General features: G+C 45.9%; 2 protein-coding genes across 4 annotated transcripts in view; one reads left to right on the plus strand and one right to left on the minus strand.

Annotated features, from left to right (window-relative positions):
- LOC105386572 (E3 ubiquitin-protein ligase UBR4) overlaps positions 1–16,964 on the plus strand; it is an 80,642-nt gene extending 63,678 nt beyond the window's left edge. Inside the window, exons 80-97 of the mRNA XM_048625952.1 lie at positions 589–670; positions 872–1,009; positions 1,630–1,827; positions 2,202–2,392; positions 3,013–3,201; positions 3,549–3,717; positions 9,414–9,649; positions 9,983–10,103; positions 10,358–10,629; positions 11,826–11,960; positions 12,177–12,338; positions 12,497–12,679; positions 13,185–13,333; positions 13,943–14,072; positions 14,286–14,461; positions 15,393–15,533; positions 16,017–16,206; positions 16,610–16,964. Of these exons, the coding sequence (XP_048481909.1) occupies positions 589–670; positions 872–1,009; positions 1,630–1,827; positions 2,202–2,392; positions 3,013–3,201; positions 3,549–3,717; positions 9,414–9,649; positions 9,983–10,103; positions 10,358–10,629; positions 11,826–11,960; positions 12,177–12,338; positions 12,497–12,679; positions 13,185–13,333; positions 13,943–14,072; positions 14,286–14,461; positions 15,393–15,533; positions 16,017–16,206; positions 16,610–16,834 (3,087 nt within the window). The 3' untranslated portion in view covers positions 16,835–16,964. The remainder of the gene's footprint in view (positions 1–588; positions 671–871; positions 1,010–1,629; positions 1,828–2,201; positions 2,393–3,012; positions 3,202–3,548; positions 3,718–9,413; positions 9,650–9,982; positions 10,104–10,357; positions 10,630–11,825; positions 11,961–12,176; positions 12,339–12,496; positions 12,680–13,184; positions 13,334–13,942; positions 14,073–14,285; positions 14,462–15,392; positions 15,534–16,016; positions 16,207–16,609) is intronic.
- Positions 16,965–18,512: 1,548 nt separating this feature from the next.
- LOC105386557 (aquaporin AQPAn.G) overlaps positions 18,513–19,658 on the minus strand; it is a 50,160-nt gene continuing 49,014 nt past the window's right edge. For all 3 annotated transcript variants that reach the window (XM_038108069.2, XM_038108071.2, XM_038108070.2), the window contains one exon: positions 18,513–19,409. In XM_038108069.2, coding sequence (XP_037963997.1) covers positions 19,305–19,409 — 105 coding nt within the window. In that variant the 3' untranslated portion in view covers positions 18,513–19,304. The remainder of the gene's footprint in view (positions 19,410–19,658) is intronic.

A 19,658-nucleotide genomic window follows, 5' to 3' on the forward strand; every position in this document is an offset into this window, starting at 1 on the left:
TCACCATTTTCTGTTACAAAATCTCCTAGCTGAAGTGCAAATGTCTACAAAAGAACGGATAACTCTTGGGCCAGGCGAGTTCTTGGGTGGAGATCCACGATTCAAAAGACGTAACGTGCAGCGCTCTTCATCCTACTGGACAGACGACGTTAGACAGGTTGGTTGGACTAGAAAAGCCAAAGGCAGTGTTATGGAGCTCATTAGAGGTCAACATATCCAGCAGTGGAAGCGTAGTGCCTGTCGTGGTGTCCCACGGCATGCGCCCGCTATCGCTGGAGAACGGCGGGTGGCTGAAGCCGGTGATGTTCGACCCGTCGTCCCGCATCGCGCGCGACACCGCCTGCCAGATGGTGCGCTCGCTCTGCGACTCCTACGAGAGGACTAAGGCGGTGAGTGGCTGTTTATTGTGCTAAAGTTATTGACATAGCTGTAAATGTCTACAAAAGAAAGGATAAGTCTTGGCCAGGCGAGTTCTTGGGCGAGTCTAGAAACGTTTTCCTAAACGTTTTTTTAAGCACGGTGAAAACGATCCGCAAAAAACTATTCATGGAAAAAGTACAAAATTGACATATATATTTTCTTCCCCAGGTCTTGATCCTTCTGACCAGCTTCTTGCCAGAGGTCGGCACGGCTGGCGAGGCCAGCGAACAGTTCTTGCAGCTGTATCAAAGTAAGCCCTATTTTATATCTCCAACATGTATACCTACATATTTATTAGGTTCGTGTACCACGCGTTGTTTTAACCATTATATATTTTAAAAAATCAATTACCTTGCAATTTATAGAACGAATTGCTTGATTACGATGACTCTTCCTAGCCTCTTGAAAACTGACAGTTCATAACTTTAACTTTCTTCTTACGTGTCCATAGGCCTTGCATCGGAAGCTCCATGGAAGCAGTTCCTGGCTCTGCGCGGGGTGCTGCAGCAGGTGGCTGATCTGATGACCAAGGAGATCGAGCAGCTGCACCGCCTGGAGGAGACCACGCTCACCTCTGACCTGGCTCAAGGTAATTTTATTTCTTTGAATACGGCATACGGTAGGATATCCTGTGATTGACTTATCATTTTTGTTAAAAGCTAAGAAAAGCTTTTATCGCGAATTCAAAACGGAACATTACGACATTTACGAAGTATCTAGTGTCAAATTTAATACATTTTTAATCAGCAAAACGTTGTCAAAACAAGCGATGCGTACACTGAACTGGATAGTAAACAATTGAACATTTCGTAATAAATATGCAAAGACTTTTTTGCAGCGTTATAATTTCAGATGTACTTACGAATTGTTACATTGTAACTATGTTATCTACGCAATAACTTACAGAATTTTATGGACGTCGGAGATAGGCATAACTACGTTACAAGGTATTCATGAATCAATTTACATGGATATTACTTTTACCTTCACTTCACCGATAATTGTCTTAGTACTTTACTTCCGCCTAGTCCTACTTTATTTAGTTGGCATCAAGACGTATAGCATACGTACGTTTGCATCTGTCACTGTTCTTTGTTTCTCTATTATTATTAAGCTAGTGAAAACGAATACGAGTCAAGTTGACTTATGTTACATTTGACATCTGTGACCAATGAGTCCACCATTAAAACCTCACCCTTTTTCCCACAGGTTACGCCCTCAAGCGTCTCACCGAGCTTCTCTCGATGCTGCTAGAGGAGGCGGGCGCACGGCGCACGTACAAGACGCGCCTGGTGGGCGCCGTGCTGGGCGGCTACCTGTCCCTGCGCCGGCTGCTGGTGCAGCGCACGCGGCTCACCGACGACACGCAGGAGAAGCTGCTGGAGCTGCTCGAGGAGATGACTACAGGTGCGGTAGTCACTAGTGGTGCAGTCCAGCACTAGTGTTGTGTAACTAGACGCGGCTGGTGGTAATGTTAGAGCGACGGACGATAGGTCGTAAGATGGTGGGATAACCTGAACAGGTTTTTGTGGGGATAGCGTCATTGTTACTGCGACCGCTACACAGGTTCGTATCATCGTCGATCATGTCGTTTTATTGGAGTTTAACTAATGACAGTCGCGATATAGTGACGTTTATCTACGTCGATAACGAACCCGTGTAGTGCCCGCTGGTATCTGTACTCTTTTATTCTGTGAATACACAAATGCTATATTTGACAAAGAAAAGACTTGGTTTATAATGCTTAAATACACCAATAAACAATTTACTTTCCCCAACAGGCACAGAAGACGAGACAGCCGAGTTCATGGCGGTCTGCATAGAGACGGTGCGCAAGTACCCGCTCAACGACTACCGCACGCCCGTGTTCATCTTCGAGCGGCTCTGCTCTATTATATACCCGGAGGAAAATGATGTTGCGGAATTCTTCCTCACATTGGAGAAGGACCCGCAGCAGGAGGACTTTTTGCAGGTGAGTTATTAGATAATATACTCAAATTTTGCGATTGGTAAAGCCGCATTTCGGTAATTGCTAAAGAGAATGAGCTATGGTGCTGCCATCTGCAATAACTGTCTACTGACAAACCCTATTATGGCAGTATATTTGCCATGGGGAGGAGAGATAGTGTAGATGTCTATAGTCGACTACCGCACGCCCGTGTTCATCTTCGAGCGGCTCTGTTCGATTATATACCCGGAGGAGAATGATGTTGCGGAATTCTGCTTTACGCTGGAGAAGGATCCTCAGCAGGAGGACTTCTTGCAGGTGAGCAAGAGAAGATGTACTGCGTATATGTGGTATGGTGATAGGATCTATGCGAATTTTCCGATTGGTCAAACGACAGTTAGGCCTAATAACAAAAGGAATCGGGGTTCTATGGTGTTGCCATCTGCAATTAGTTTTTAGAAGCCAGTCAGGGTTAGATGAAATCGCTATCGCTGCCGCTGGCTACTCAGTTACAGTAGACGGTAAGAACGATTGAAGATCTCCTGGCGAGCATTGTAAAAATGTGAAATGTTGGCAATAAAGCCTGGAAAAAACCTCTCTCCAAAATACTCTTCCAGCCTTTAAATCCTAAATATCTCTTCCAGGGCCGCATGTTGGGCAACCCGTACTCTTCGCTCGAAGTCGGCATGGGTCCTCTCATGCGCGACGTGAAGAACAAGATCTGCACGGACTGCGAGCTTGTGGCGCTACTTGAAGACGATAATGGCATGGAGCTGCTCGTGTGCAATAAGATCATGTCTCTGGACCTGCCGGTTGCTGAGGTTTATAAAAAGGTGAGCTGGTTCATTGATAATTTTAGCTGGTATTTTTGTAATTTGCGAAAGCGCAGGTGTTGTTTACAGTGTCTAACTGTGTATTAATAGTAGTTAGTATTTATTGAGTTTATATATGTTCCTAACGATTTAAACGTCACAATGTAACAGCCGTAAATTAGCAAACAGGAGTCCAATTAGCAAACAGCAACAATTTAGGAACAGGAATCCTAGTTTTTTCAGGACATCTTGTACATAAGGCAAATATGAAGTGTCATGGAGTACTTTTATCATAAATATACTTATAATGTTATATAAAATATACTTATTTTTATTATAAATATACTTAAACTATCTTATCTACCCAGGTGTGGTGCACATCGGGCGAGAGCGTGGACGCGATGCGCGTCGTGTACCGCATGCGCGGGCTGCTCGGGGACGCCACCGAGGAGTTTGTGGAGACTCTCTCGCAGACCAACGCCGAGGCCGTGGACCACGAGCAGCTGTACCGCATGGCCAACGTGCTGGCCGACTGTGGTGAGTAATAATGTCCTACTAGCCGAATTTCGACCACGGCGGCCAATCTGAATTGAGATCAGCCATCTACGTAGGAGTAGATTATAGTGCCCAAGTGTGTACACAGGAGCACTCTCTGTTCCATCACTCTCATAGCCCAATGGGACAAATTGACCGACACGACTGGAGAGAGCTAGGCGCAGGACCGACTGCTTTACATGCCCATCCGGCAGCATGGATCGTTACACTGTTTCGGACATCAGGTGATCAGCCTTCTATGTCCTAACCAAACTTAGAACCACAATTTAGAAACACAAATTGATGGTCCCACCCGGGAATCGAACCCGGGACCTCTGGGCCATGAAGCGAAGCTTCTACCACTAGACCACAGAGGCAGTACTGTGGTGAGTACTTACCTCTAGTCGGGGCTGTCAGTTCGTGGAGACTCTCTCGCAGACCAACGCCGAGGCAGTGGACCACGAGCAGCTGTACCGCATGGCCAACGTGCTGGCCGACTGTGGTGAGTACTTGCCTCTAGTCGGGGCTGTCAGTAACAATTTTAATGTTCTCTTTCAAGTATGAACGGTGGAGAGCCAGAAATAGGCTGTTTTTTTTTTTTTTTTTTTTTTTTTTAAATAAATGATTATCACTCCACAGACTTTATGTCCGTGCCTTTTGAAGAGTGGTAATTTTTATGAGATAGTTTTAAATTCTTTTATCTACTTTCTACTCGGTAAGGAAGTTTAGTTTATATATATTATCTTTTATATATATTTATTTTGTCTTTAGTTTATATATTCTTTCTTTTATATATATATTGTTCTTTTTCTCTTTTTTTTTCCACTGCTGGGGGAAAATCCACATGGACACCTGGGAAGAGGACCCAGGTAGTGTCGGGCGTTAACCGACTAAAAACCCCCAGCCGTGTATCTCATTATACAAGAAATTTCTTTTTTTTTTCTTTTTTTCCTTTTTTTTTTTTTAATAATGGTTTTCAGAGTCACACTTACATTAGTAATGGCAACAAACTTAAGAAGGACAGGGCCAATGCCAGCTGTCTTCGGAGAACTTAGTAGACACCTGGCAATGGCTCGGCCCCTCAGTCGTTATAGGTCATGTTTTGCCTGATGTTAGTGTGTGACTCTGTTCTTAAAGATAACTTATTTTAATTGTTAGTTTTTATAATAATTAGGTATATAATAATCAATTTGGCCTATATTTTCTGGCTCTTAACCAAAATTATATTTTATGTTTTATTCCGCCCCGTTATGCCTTCTTAACATTTCCCCAGAAAGTGCAATGACCTCTTCGTCTCGATTCTTAACTGCCATTTTTAGATTGTACTCGAGGATGCGTTTCTTTGGCGCTGTTATTGCCGTTTTAGCGAGGTTGCCGATAGCGTCCTCGGTGTCATCCGCATAGTAGGTGCAGGTGGTGGTGTGCCTCGACAGCGCCACTACTGCGTGAGGTACGCTATCATGCAGCTTTATTTTATCTTTTGTTCTAATGATAATAACGGATTCGTACGTCAATCCCTGTGCTTCGTGTATGGTTAGGACGCGTGAGCCCATTCCTTCACCATACCCTTGGTTGGTCAAGGTCTCTTTTTCTTCCTGTGTATGCACCAGGAACAGAGTGTTGGTTTGGGATTTGGGAATTACTGCGTCTGTTAACCTTTTCAGCTGCAGGGATTGGATGCGCGCTGTGGCTGCGTATATGCCTGAGTATACTTCCTTTAGGGCGTATGCAACATCCATGGGGTTTCTGTATGAGCACAACAGCTCCTGGGTGATGTTTGCTACCAGTGTTGGGCGATTGTACCTAAGCTCGAATAGGTTCTCTCTGTCGATATATGGTAGCTGATTGATGTCTCCGATCAGAGCAATATCACAGGCACGAGACAGGTGGGCGGCCATTACGATTGCCCCGAAATGGTTCATCAGGGCTTCGTCAATTATCAGGCGTTGGCATCCGACATGTTCTCTAAAGCCGTTTACCAGGACTGATGCCATCGTACGCACCCTAGTTCTGACCATGTCACCAATACGATGCGCTAGCCTGTTTCTTATGTCGATGGCCGCCTCAGTTGTTGTTGTGATAATGGTGTCTTTGCTCACATCGAAGTTATTTATCACCCAGGTTGTCTTCCCACATCCAGGTACCCCGTTCACCCAAGTGATAGTGGGCATCGTCCAGTGATTCCAGTTGGCGTTGATGGTTTCCACTTTTGCTAGGATTTTATCCTCTAGCATAATCCTGGTGCACTGGGCGACGACCACTATTTGGTTGTTGTGTGGGACAGTAAATTTTGAGGAGTTGCATTCCCAGGGTACAAATCCGCTTTCCTCGCTGTAAGCCGCCATATACGCTCCAGTCATTTTGCCTCTGAGGACTTGGCAACTACTGTTATCGTATATGCAGGCTTCGGCCTCCTCGAGTAGAATTTTTAGCCGGCCTTCGTTTTCTTGCCTGTAGGTCTGCATGATGGTTTTGCAGGACAAGAGGTTTACCTGCTTTGTGGCGGTTGTTAATGCCACAAATTCTATGACGGCATTCTCCAAATGCTCTTTAGGGGAGGTTGCTGTTTTTAGCTTCGGTGGGACCACCTGACCCATGTCGGCTCTTGTTATGGTTCTTTGGGCCGTTCTTTTTCGGATGGGGCCTTTGGGGATTTGGCGCCACTCAGGTGTCCTCTGTGGTTTCCCCATAAGGCTTTGGGCAGCTGATTTGAATGCCTGAAGGAACCCTTGTGCGCGCCCCTGCGAGATTCTGCTCTGCATCCTCATATTTATTTCCTGCTGTTCAGCAGCAGCGACGGACTCGGAAGCCATCCTCTCCTGTAGGCGTTCTGATCCGGTGACCGCTTCAGTTTGTTGGTGGTTGTTGTTCCTCACGGGTATGTGTCCACTGAGAAAGCTTAGGTCTTCACCTCTGTCCTCATACACAACTATTTCGTGTTGTTTTGAGGCTTTTAGGCAGCCCAGCTGGTCAACAATTTCACCTTTCTTATGCTCGATCACCATTGCGTCTACGCTTATTATCTTGGGGACGTTACTATCTTGTGCTCTCTCTCCAAACATAGTGAGCCATGAGCATGCCTGGACAAACGGGGTGTCATCGGCCCATTCCAATAGTGCGATGGTCTTGTTACGGCATCGTACTAATCTGCAGGACTGATCTCCCACTAGTGTTACCGGCAGTGCGTCATAGGCTTTACGTTTCATGGTAGCTTTGGATGTGCTTCCATTTAGGAGAGAGGCTAGGCCGGGTGATATGGCTACACGCTTTCGCGCCCCCGAGACGCAGAAGCTGATGCCGAGTCTTTCGCTGCTACTGTCCATGAACAGAGCCACACTTCGGCGTCTTAGTCCGGCTTCTCCTTTTTCGCCACAAGACAACAGATGGTTTGTCGCTGTTGCTTTTGGGGTCACTTTTTGTGGTGCTGAGATGGTCGGGTTTGATGATTGGACTACTGATGTTGATTGGGCTTCAGGGCGAGAAATTGTTCTGTTTCTCCTTGCTGCTACTCGGAAGATTCGATCTGCGTATGATAGGAAATGAGGTCTGTGATTGGTGTCTGCCAGAATATCTTTTAATTCCGACTCCACCAAGTTCCTGTCTATCAATGTCTCCAGATCATGTCTTGCAGCAAGAAAACGGGGGCAGTCCAGAATGATGTGCCATACCGATTCACTGATGTTGGGGTCGCAATCACATCCAGGGCTTCCTTTAAGTTTGAATCTGTACAAATATTCTCCTATCCCCCCGTGTCCGGTCAGCATTTGTACGTGAGCGGGGGTCAATTTAGAAGTTCGCGTAATTCGGTATGCTTGGTTGACATCCGGTAGAAATTTACGCGTGACTGCTCCTGTACTCGAGGTCGCGTATCGATCTTGCCATTTTCGGACCGATTCCTCTCTGATCTTTTTTCTGACATAGGACAGGGGGACTTTGTCATAGTCGTGGGAGGTGCTGTGTAGTGCTGCTGTTTTGGCGAGCTCATCAGCTCTTTCGTTCCCGGCAGTTCCTACGTGCGCCCTCAACCAGAACATTTGTATCTCTCCGCCATCGCTCACAGCCCTCGCAATGTTTTCCTTTATGCTTCTTGCCAGGGGGTGGCTGAGTTTCGGATTTTGGAGCAGATCGAGTGATGATCTCGAGTCGCTCAAGATGTTCACTTTTTTATCCGTGCTAGAGCTCACCAGTTTTGTTGCCCTGTGAAGTGCATAAAGTTCCGATTGGAAGACCGTGCACGATGGGTGGAGACCAAAAGTCTCGGACAGTTTTTCTTTGCCATCCTCCCACCAACTTAGGGCGGCGCCGACTTTTCCCTCTATCTTGCTTCCATCCGTGAAGATTTGGGAGCCGGTGTCCAGCAGGGTGGTGTTTTCAAGGATCTCGTACTTGGTAGAGGTAAGTGTGGACGGATGTGGTAAGTCCAAGTACCCTACATTCCGTTCGAGATCTTTGCCAGGTGGGAGGTAGTCAGCTGACAAGAGTTTTTTTGATTTGTACAGATTTGCTGCCTCCTGCATTCTGAGATCGAGAGGCAGCAAGCCCGACAGTGCCAGTGCAGATGTGAGCGACACTGTTCGGTAGGCTTTACATATTTTTTGTGCGAAACCTCTTTGTAGCGAGAAAAGTTGTTTTTTGTTACTTTCCAGTTCGACGGCTTGTGACCAGACGCTTGCGGCGTATGTCATGATGGGCTCCACTACTGCGATGTAGATTGTCCTCACAATTTCACCGTTTAGTCCCCAGGTTACCTTCGCTGCGCGCGCTAACTGTTTGTGAATGTCTGCTGCCTTTTTACACTGAGCGGTTATGTGAGCTTTGAAAGTTAACCTGCGGTCTATGATGAGGCCCAACAGTTTTATTTCCTCTACGAGGTTTATCTTTGTACCAGCCATGAATAGTTGGGGCAAATCGTATTTCAACTTCTTCGTTAACAGCATCGCGTTGGTCTTATGTGGTGCAAAGTTGAGTTTGTTGCGAGTTCCCCATTCCACTATTTTATCGAGTACTTTGTTAGCCGACACCTCTAGGGTTTTTACTGCTAGACCTGTGAAGACAAGGGCCACGTCATCTGCGAATGCTTGACAATACACTCCTTCAGCCTCTAGTTTGTGCAACAGTGAGTCGAGGATGATGTTCCAGAAAGTTGGTCCTCCTATGGAGCCTTGGACACATCCCTTAGTGGTCCCCTTCTCACATGCCGCTCGAGCGTAGTTGACCTTGATCTTTCGGTCACTGAGATATGAGCATACCATCTCGTACAGATTTTGTGGGCACCTTTTTTTTGCCAGTTGATGTTTTAAAGCGGGCCACCATGCGTTGTCGAAGGCGCCCTCTATGTCCAAGGAGATAAGTACAACAAATTTTTTGGTGTTCATTCCCTCTCTTAGGTGTGCTACAAGGTCATAGAGAGCGTCCTCGGTACCTCTCTGGGGCATAAAGCCGTACTGGTTTTTGTTGAGCGTCGGTAAGAAATAGGCTGTTAGGCGCTTTTCTAAAAAGATCTATTTATTTAATTCTTTATTCCTCAAATATAGAAAATAAATGCTGAAATGGCTTAATGCTACGAGCATTTTATACCAGTCAACCTACAAGAGGTACAGGAAAACTAGTACAGAGATCATTGCGTGTTAAAATTAGTCCATAACGTATGGCTTCACAGCATAAGCTTAAGTTCTAATACTCTTTCTATCACTCTACAGGAGGCATCGAATCCATGCTGTCCCGCCTAGCCGCAGTGCAGCGCGTCGGAGCAGCCCGCGCGCTCTGCTCGACCCTCCTCCGGCTGCTGGGCCTCTGCACGCGCGTGCGCCGCTGCGTGCGCGTGCTCACGCGGGCCGACACGCGCGCGCTGCCCGTGCTGCTGCACGCGCTGCATCTCGCTGCTGCCGAGGAGAAGGACATGCCGAGGGCGGAGCTGGTGTATCAGCTGCTAGAGGTATTAGAATGGGTAGCTTTTTGTACACAGCTTAAAAGATACAGGTACTTACAGAGGTCGCTGAAGATGTATTAGAAAGAGGGTGAGGATTTGAGGATGAATATAATAATAAACTCGTGTATTTGCGCCAATGAGTCTGTTCGGATACGAATGCACTTATACAATATTTATTTCCTCTAGTTGCAACTAGTTATAATAACATTGCTTTTTTTTCAATTGGCTCAAAACACACATAAAATATGTGTACTAAATGACCTTTTGATACGTTAAACTCTACGATAAAAGCCATCGTCTCAAATTTTCATAATTTCTAAACAGTATTATTGTTAACAGATAATGGAGCGCATATTATCCGTGGCTGCAAGTGAGACCCTAGAGTCGTTCCTGCAGTTCTCACTGACGTTCGGCGGACCCGAGTACGTGCAGGCGCTACTCAACTGCACCGATATACCCAGTAAGTTTTATTCTATTTATCACAACGGTGAAGTGCGGTGATTTCCATTTCAATATGAAATATTATACTCATCATACCTCATAAACGCCCACTACTGATCATAGGCATATGCCAAGGTGTGCCACAATACTCTATCATCGGTCTTCCACATCTAACCACTACCGGCTTCATGTCTATGGTCATCAGTCCAGCGGGTTATAAGAAGCTCCAATATTTGACTCAGTGAAAAAATTACCAATAATTTCCCCCACCAGGCATCCGCAACAACCAGGAAGCCCTAGGCCACCTGACCCGCGTGCTAGCAGCCCTAGTCTACGGCAACGACCTCAAGATGGCGATGTTAGCGGACCACTTCAAGCCAGTTCTAGACTTCGACCGGCTAGACTCGGAGTGGAGCGAAGAGGAGTTCCGTATGGAGCTGTTCTGTGTTCTCTGCGCGAATATCGAGAGGAACTCTATAGGGGGCACGCTGAAGGACTACATCATATCGCTGGGCGTGGTCAGGGATGCGCTGGATTATATTGTGGTGAGTATTTTGTCCAAAATACGGATTAGATAATTTTGTCGGACGATCTTTGTCTTTTCTCCGAAAATAGCGCTGATATGCAAAGGAAACTCAATGACCTCGTCCATTTGGGTAACCGAGTGGGCATGCATGTCAACAGAGAAAAGACAAAGTCAATGCGAGTAATGACTGCGGACCGTACTCCATTTAAAATCAACGGCCAATCAATTGAAGATGTTGACACCTTCACCTACCTGGGAAGCAAAATCACACCAAATGGTGGAACTGACGAGGATATCGGCAACCGCATCAACAAAGCCCGTGGAGCTTTTGCCATGTTAAGCCCAGTGTGGAGGTCTTCCGCATTCCGTCTCCAAACCAAGATCCGCCTGTTCAACGCGTGCGTAAAGACCGTTCTACTCTACGGTTGCGAAACTTGGAAGAAAACGGTTCAAACCACGAACAAGCTACAGGTTTTCGTAAACAGATGCTTACGCAATATCCTAGGGATCCGTTGGTTTGACTTTGTCTCCAACGAGGAACTTTGGCGCAGAACACATCAAAAACCTGTAGCAGAAACCGTAAAAGAACGCAAATGGAGATGGATAGGACACGTTCTAAGGCGTACTGAAGACGTCCCAAAGGAAGCGCTGACATGGCACCCCGAGGGCGGTAAACGAAGACTCGGCAGACCGCGAGAGACATGGCAGCGCTCTGTGAAAAAGGAAATGGGCCAGGCGGGGATGTCTTGGGCGGATGTCTCTGAGCTGGCCCAAGATCGTAAAGAATGGCGGCGCTTCACTTCGGCCCTTTGCTCCCCAGCGGAGATCGGGAATAAGTAAGTAAGTAAGTATTTTGTCGCGAGGGGTATGGAAAATCAATTACAAATGGCGCAACAAGCAAATGTATCGGAATCCGCTGTTAGTATTGGATTATTCAGTAGCCATTTTGACTAATACAAAACAGGTGCTAATTAACACTTGTATTGCATATTCTTGAACCTTTTACACATACCTAGATAAAACACCGCGAATTAGTTTTACTCCACTATGATATATCAGTTTTTCGGCAGATGTTATGCTGTATGAGTTTCTATAATACGTGTAATCGTCATCATCAGCCAAAAATCGTCCACTACTGGACTTAATCCTCTTCTAATAAGCACAAAACTGCCACGACCTGTGTTGTTATTATAATGTCATGCATATTCCCTGCAGAAACACGCGCCCTGTGTGAAGCCAACCCTCGTGTGCACGGACTCGGACGAGCTGAAGGAGTTCATCGCGCGGCCGGCGCTCAAGTACATCCTGCGCTTCCTCACCGGGCTCGCCACGGACCACGAGCCCACGCAGGTGAGTCTACGTGGCCCATAGTTTGGTCCAACAATTTTGAGTGGTCCAAAAATACATTTGTTTTCGGTTTTATCCATTTGATCGCCGTAATGAAAACTAAAAATCTAACTTGGGTATTACATGATCGGCCGAGTAGTCTTCAGGCATTCCGCAAATCCGCATAGCAAAACGCTTGGAGAATCTTTTAATTCATACAAACTATTTGTTTCCCCTCAGATGCTAGTGTGCGCAGAGAAGGTGATCCCCATAGTGCACCGTCTGGAACAAGTGTCTTCAGGAGAACACGTTGGGTCGTTAGCGGAGAACCTTCTGGAAGCTCTGCGCTCTCAGCCGCAGTGCGCCGTCAAAGTGCAGCAAGTCAGGGACTTTACCAGACAGGTATGATATACTTGTTATTCTTGTACTATAAATTAACAAACTTTAAACCGTAAAACCGTACTTTTTAGACTGTCTAAAGCGAGCTATTGGTGATGGGTGTCTACAAACTTACAAAGTAATGAAGCTGCTAAACGGAGTTTTATTTTTCTTTCCAACAGGAGAAGAAACGCCTAGCCATGGCGGTTCGCGAGCGGCAACTGGGCGCGCTGGGCATGCGCAGCAACGAGCGCGGGCAGGTGACGGCGCAGTGCTCGCTCACGCAGCAGGTGGCCGAGCTGGCGGAGGAGCACGGCGCCGTCTGCTGCATCTGCCGCGAGGGGTACAAGTACCAGCCCACCAAGGTGACTATATCTATGTATACTATAGCAACGAGCGCGGGCAGGTGACGGCGCAGTGCTCGCTCACGCAGCAGGTGGCCGAGCTGGCGGAGGAGCACGGTGCCGTCTGCTGCATCTGCCGCGAGGGGTACAAGTACCAGCCCACCAAGGTAAATACATAGAGGGAATAGGCAATTAAAAATTGCACAACGCCAAAGAGTTACTCTGTATCGCGGATTACGCCGTGCCAACCGAGGGCCAATACATGCATTAAGTCCACCTGATTGTACATACTTTTGTATATTGTGAATTTAGTCCCACCAAGCTAAATGCATAAGGAATTAAAGAATTGCATTTAGCCCAAGAATTACTCTGTATCACGGATTACGCCGTGACAACCGAGACACTCACCTTTTCGGCAAATTCAGGTCAGGATAGCGAGTATCAAACACCATCCGATAGATGTAAGATGTTAATATTTATTCATTTATTATGGAAACAATTATAACTATCATGTCGTACCCCACAGGTGCTCGGCATCTACACGTTCACGAAGCGCTGCCCCGTGGAGGAGTACGAGCTGCGCGCGCGCAAGACGCTCGGCTACAGCACCGTGTCGCACTACAACGTGGTGCACGTCGAGTGCCACATGGCCGCCGTCCGGCTCGCACGCGCCAGGTAAATACTACGTCCCCATATCTAGTCTATACGTTTCTTAAGCTACCATAATCATAAGACTGTGTTCCTAGTCGGTAAACTTGAGTATAGTGACCTAAGCTGGAGGTACGAGCTGCGCGCGCGCAACACGTCACAGACGCGCAAACGCGGTGATCCTTATCAGCGCCCTTCCGCGTTCCTAAAAGTCAAACTGTTTGCCGCCGAATTACTGGCATATCGGAGCTAAGACGCTCGGCTACATCACCGTGTCGCACTACAACGTGGTGCACGTCGAGTGCCACATGGCCGCCGTGAGGCTGGCTCGCGCCAGGTAAATAACAAAGCATAAGACTGGGTTCCTAGTCAGCAAATTTGAGTAGAGTGAGCGCAAAACTAGCTAATTGTGAACACTCGGTGTAGTAAGCCGATACGCCGCTAACTCAGCCCGGTGGCAGTCATATTGCCTACGCAGCCTGTCCATGTAGGCTGGAGGATTAACACTGGACAAAATAACGTCTCAGATGAAATAAAATCGCACGTTTTGAACAAGAGCTTTAAAAAGTTTCCGATGTTCTCAGTCAGCGAATACAATGCTTTCAATTCCATAACACATCATTATGATCACAACAGGGACGAGTGGGAGAGTGCTGCGCTGCAGAACGCGTCGACGCGCTGCAACGGGCTGCTGCCGCTGTGGGGGCCGCATGTGCCCGAGTCAGCCTTCGCCAGCTGCCTCGCGAGGCACACCGGATATCTGCAGGTAACACCTAGAAGACATGCCAGCACAACCGAGTCCAATAGTTATATTTTTGTCTACTCCGTAAATTTTAGCCGACTCGCTAGCTAGTCAGTTGATAAATTGCCTTATCCGCCGTGCGACAACCACTTTAGTCCTTTGGTGACTAAAATGGCTTGACGGCCCATATATTTCCCACACATTAACTAATATCTCTCTCTGTCTATATTCTCTAAGGAGTGCACGGGCCACCGCGACATCGGGCACACGTGCACGGTGCACGACCTGAAGCTGCTCATCCTGAGGTTCGCCCGCGGACGCACCTTCCACGACGACACGGGCGGCGGCGGCCCGCTGTCCAACATGCAGCTGCTGCCCGCCGTCGCGCACATGGCGCTCTACGTCATCAACACGTGAGTGACTAGTTATTGTTGTCCACGACGACACGGGCGGCGGCGGCCCGCTGTCCAACATGCAGCTGCTGCCCGCCGTCGCGCACATGGCGCTCTACGTCATCAACACGTGAGTGACTAGTTATTGTTGTCCACGACGACACGGGCGGCGGCGGCCCCGATCCAACATGCAGCTGCTGCCCGCCGTCGCGCACATGGCGCTCTACGTCATCAACACGTGAGTGACTAGTTATTGTTGTCCACGACGACACGGGCGGCGGCGGCCCCGATCCAACATGCAGCTGCTGCCCGCCGTCGCGCACATGGCGCTCTACGTCATCAACACGTGAGTGACTAGTTATTGTTGTCCACGACGACACGGGCGGCGGCGGCCCGCTGTCCAACATGCAGCTGCTGCCCGCCGTCGCGCACATGGCGCTCTACGTCATCAACACGTGAGTTACTAGTTATTGTTGTCCACGACGACACGGGCGGCGGCGGCCCGCTGTCCAACATGCAGCTGCTGCCCGCCGTCGCGCACATGGCGCTCTACGTCATCAACACGTGAGTGACTCATATACTATTTAGGCCGTGTCCCCACTAGGCAAACTGTTTGCAGAGAGATACTGAGATAGTCAGCGCGCGTAACGCTGCAAACTGCGTACTAAACTAGCAGACTTTGGACGCTCCATTTCAATATATGGAAGAGCGTACTAAATAGATACGCCGCAAACTCAGTCGGTCGATAACAGTTCGCCTACTGGGGATACGGCCTTAGTTATGTTCAGAATGTAGCAATGAAAGTTTACAGATAAGACTTATTTATGTGTCTGTTACGAATTAGAGAAATCTGTGTGATAGGAAATTGTACTACCTCTCACATTTTTCGCAGCAATAGTGTTGGCTTTTCTTTATTGCTTGACATAAACTAAACCTATCTTTCCTCCGTCAGGACCCGCGTGGCGGCGCGCGAGACGGCGGCACTAGAGGCTGCGAGCGCGTGGCCGCCGGCGCGCGTGCTGGAGGCGGCGCACGAGGCGGACGGGCCGCTGTACTGCGCCACCATGCATCTGCTGCTCATGCCGCATGCGCAGTGAGTATATGAGTAGATTATAGGACGTACGGTGAAGCTACTAAAAGGGTTGAGAGGTTCAGCCGTGTGCTGGACTTAATGCTCAAAGCATTTTCTACTAGCGAACCTACATCGTCCTTAGAGTAGTTCTGTTATGCGAGAGGGGGATCTTCGGTCGCACTCTACGCTGATGACAATTGAAAACTACGCCATCTAACTGTAGAGGCGACTTGCACAAACATACTAAAACTAGATTTATTGTCAAATCTCGATTTAAGAAACGTCAATCCATATACATTTTTGACATAAATCAAGTTTTAACACTAAATCTATATTTAATATGTTTGTGCAAGTCGCCCTTGGTGTCTTGGATCAGCACCTCATACGAGATAATGTAGATAGTTAGAAAACTTTATCACTAGCTTTTAATCATCTAAATCATTACGAATTATATCAACAATAAATAAAACCCTCCAAAAACTAACCACCCCATTCCCCCACCAGATGGCGCGCCCAACGCGTGGAGCACCTCAAGCGTCTCCTGCTAACAGGCCACGTGCGTGCCGCCGCGCCGGCCGGGCCCGCGGTCCGCGCGCTGCCGCCCGACCACCGCGCGGTGAAGCCCTGGGCGGATTATAAGCCCTACGCGCTGTTTGTGGCGTTAGTGGACCTGCTGTATGGGGTTATGTTTAAGGTGAGTGTGTGTTGGATGTTGGTGGTTGTGGTTGTATTGTAAAGTGGTTTATAAAGGATATTGGAAATAACATATGGCAATTTGCCCCGCTTTTTGAAAAGTCGTGAACATAAACCAATATACTTTTAAACCATTTACTTTAATGGTACAGTGCCATGACAGGTCCTGTATTTATTGCAAGTGATATAGGAATGCAATAATTTAATTTTAATTTGAAATTAGATGTTTGAAGTACCTCTCTTTAGCTTTCTTTTGTTAAAATTATTTATAAAAATTTGGAAACCTACTTTTGTTCATGATGAAACCTTGGCTCCTTTGTTATGAAAATCTTAATGCTCGCATATGCTACCATAGAACTCAAAATGTGCACGATCCTCCAAAACCATTACCTTTTTCCCTCCAGAACGTGAACGCGACAACCGTGGAGCAGTGGCCCGTAAAGCTGGCAGAATACATCCGCCACAACGACGAAAACAACGCGAAGGCGGCTGAACGCATCGTGGCCACCTTCACCGACGAGCTACTGCCCTGCGCGAGCTTCGCGGAGTTCTGTGATGCTGCAGGGTTACTGGCAGACATCCCCGACCCTGACGCCTTCTTGCAAGCACTGATCGACGAGCAGCCGTGAGACTCGGCCCCCCGCGCGCCAACGTATTGTCTCAGCTACCAGGGATGCAACGCTTCGTAAATGTGTTTAATCGCTTTGTTTGTATTTAATATCTTATTCAATTTTAAATAAATAGTTTTCTTTCGCTTCAGTTTTGTTGTTTGTCTTGGTATGTTAGGGACGTATCACGTATGGATTTGCATCGATTGACGCGTACGTCGTAAATTACGACGTACTACGTAAATTACGGTTCTCATTTTATTTGGTTTAGGTAAATTCACACTCTGTATTATGTATCTCTATCCCATTCCACGGGGAAAGACATCTGATACAAACAAAAACTAACCTTATTCGAATGTAATAAGGGTTCTGTCAGATGTCTTTGCCCGTGGAATGGGAATAGCTATAGTGAATATAAACTCGTACGTTAGAATTTAATATGTCTATTACAATCGTCACGACACGTGATGTTATGAAATAGGTGTAGCTTTAGATGTAAAGAGATTACCTTCTAAAGTCAACACTTACGCGTTTTGATAAATATCAAATGATAGTCGTACAATAATAATTCGACAGCCACGATCTTTGTATCAACTATCACGAGTGTCATGCCATGATTAAAGTTTGTTCAGGTGATAGGCATGAAATTACAAGTTGCCAACAAAAATAATAATCCATTGTGTAATAAATAAACTTGAAAAATCAAGATATAACCGCCACTGTAACGAGTAGTTCACGAATGTTTTGACCAGATCACGCCCACACTTCAATACATCAGATCTCTATCACGTCTTATAAAATCGGTCTGTGTCACAACACAATAGCTTGAATAGCTTTATTCTCGTTCGTTGATCCTTCAACTCGTCTACATCTATTCAAAGTTCACACAAAATATAAGCCGTGCAGATTTTTTTGTGATTTTGAGACATAGGTATACTTATTTGATGTCATTGTTATAGGATGTGGGGGAGTATTATTTTAGCGCACTTTATATCGGGCCTTATAATTCACTCATTATGTGTTTTATATCACTGCTGCACCCCGGCATAGTGTGCGATGCGATACTTCATTATGATGTATTAAAACAGGATGTTGCAAAAGTAGGTAAGTAGTATTTTTTTCTGCGAATTTCTAAAACTCGTAGATTAAAAGTAAAGTTGCTGTGTAGAATTACACCCTGAGTCACTTTGCTTAGTATCAGTACCACTTTGGTAACATGCTGTATAAATTCGTTACTTTTGCGCCTTATACTGACTTGCGACCCGACAATGCGGACATCTATTTGGTAACTCCTATACTGTATAGCAGCTATAAGTTATGCATTGATAACTCCACACTAACATTTTTTATTTTAATAAGTAAGTGGTATAAAGAAGAGGAGGTGAGGTGCAATTTCATGCATTGCTGACAGTGATGCTATCAAGAACTCTTCGGGTTTCGTTCCAAATTATACAGCTGAAGAAATATTAGGCAACATCACTCCATGATTGTATTTACATGTAAATGAGTGTTACAATAACACGCCATTGTTCCAGTGCAAGCGTAGGCTTTAAATTACAACGTTGATACCCGTCGGTAACGTAACATTCATTAAATTCGCATATACATATGTATGAATTCAGTTAGGAGATTGCCAAACTTCATAAACGACTAAAAACTTATTTTCTCTAAACGAAATGGCGAAAGTAAAACAAATAAGTACATCAATATATAGTTTATTTATTAAGCCTAATAAACATTTGTATCGATATGGTGTGAATACTTATCAATATTCACAATAACACAGGCACTTTATGAACTTTTACAAATTCAATATCTTAAAAATAACATTTATTCACAATGCAATAAATATAAATAAGTAAACCTAAAGCGAAGTTTCACTTATAAATTAACTTAAACTAAATGTGATTAACAAAAGAATAATAACTTTTTGGAATCCAAGACTGTATCTTGGCCTTAACAAATATAAAGAGTAAATTAAATAGATAGTGCGAGTGCGAGCTCACATTTTCTAAATCTGGTAAAATAAAATAAATCTTTAGTCAGTAGTGAAGTGAATAGTGACTGATCGAGGATTAGAACCAAAAAAACATACCTACACAGGTACCTAACCCAAAAGTAAGTATTTTTGCGTGATACATTATTCAATATTTGATTCATATAACAAAAGGACCCTAGTCCCTATCTGTAGAAAAAATATTTATTTTATCAGATTCTCTCCGAGTATTCGCTACAGGCGCTCACGAATCTCTTGAGGCTTCTAGAAGGAATAAAAGATTTAAGAAGCACCATAAAAATATAACAATCAAAATCGTATCGTCATAGCCGAATTTATGAAATTGTTATTTCCATGTGCCAATCAAAAACTGGAATCTCACAAAATTTACAGCCATATTTACAGAGAAGCCGCTTGTTATTCTAGAAACCGGAGCTCAGAGGTGAGGCGAGAGTCGAGACAGCTGATTCAGTGGTTCAGTTTGGAGGGAGTTGTCTAGAAGTCGTAGGAGCCACTGTCGCCATTCTTGCCAATTCGGAACACGAATCTGTAGACGACGCCGGCCACCGCCCCACCAGCCATAGGGCCCACCCAGTATACCTGAGGATGAAATCATGCAGTCAGCGAACTATAATACCCTATTGGTAGTATCATACAGTTTAATAAAGGAGATTAGCTTGCTGGGTAGAGGTTGGATAAGGAACGCTGGGGTAAATGTTGTAACGCCTTCAATTTTAGAGCGTTGGTTCATAGTTCTGAGGGTTGCTATTGTAGGCATGATCTATTAATGCAATTTAAACATGAAGTCACCGCATGTACCTTATCTGTCTCTACTTGTACGTTATTTGT

This window comes from Plutella xylostella, chromosome 15, assembly GCF_932276165.1.
Source record: "Plutella xylostella chromosome 15, ilPluXylo3.1, whole genome shotgun sequence".
NCBI classification, from domain to species: Eukaryota; Metazoa; Arthropoda; class Insecta; order Lepidoptera; family Plutellidae; genus Plutella; species Plutella xylostella.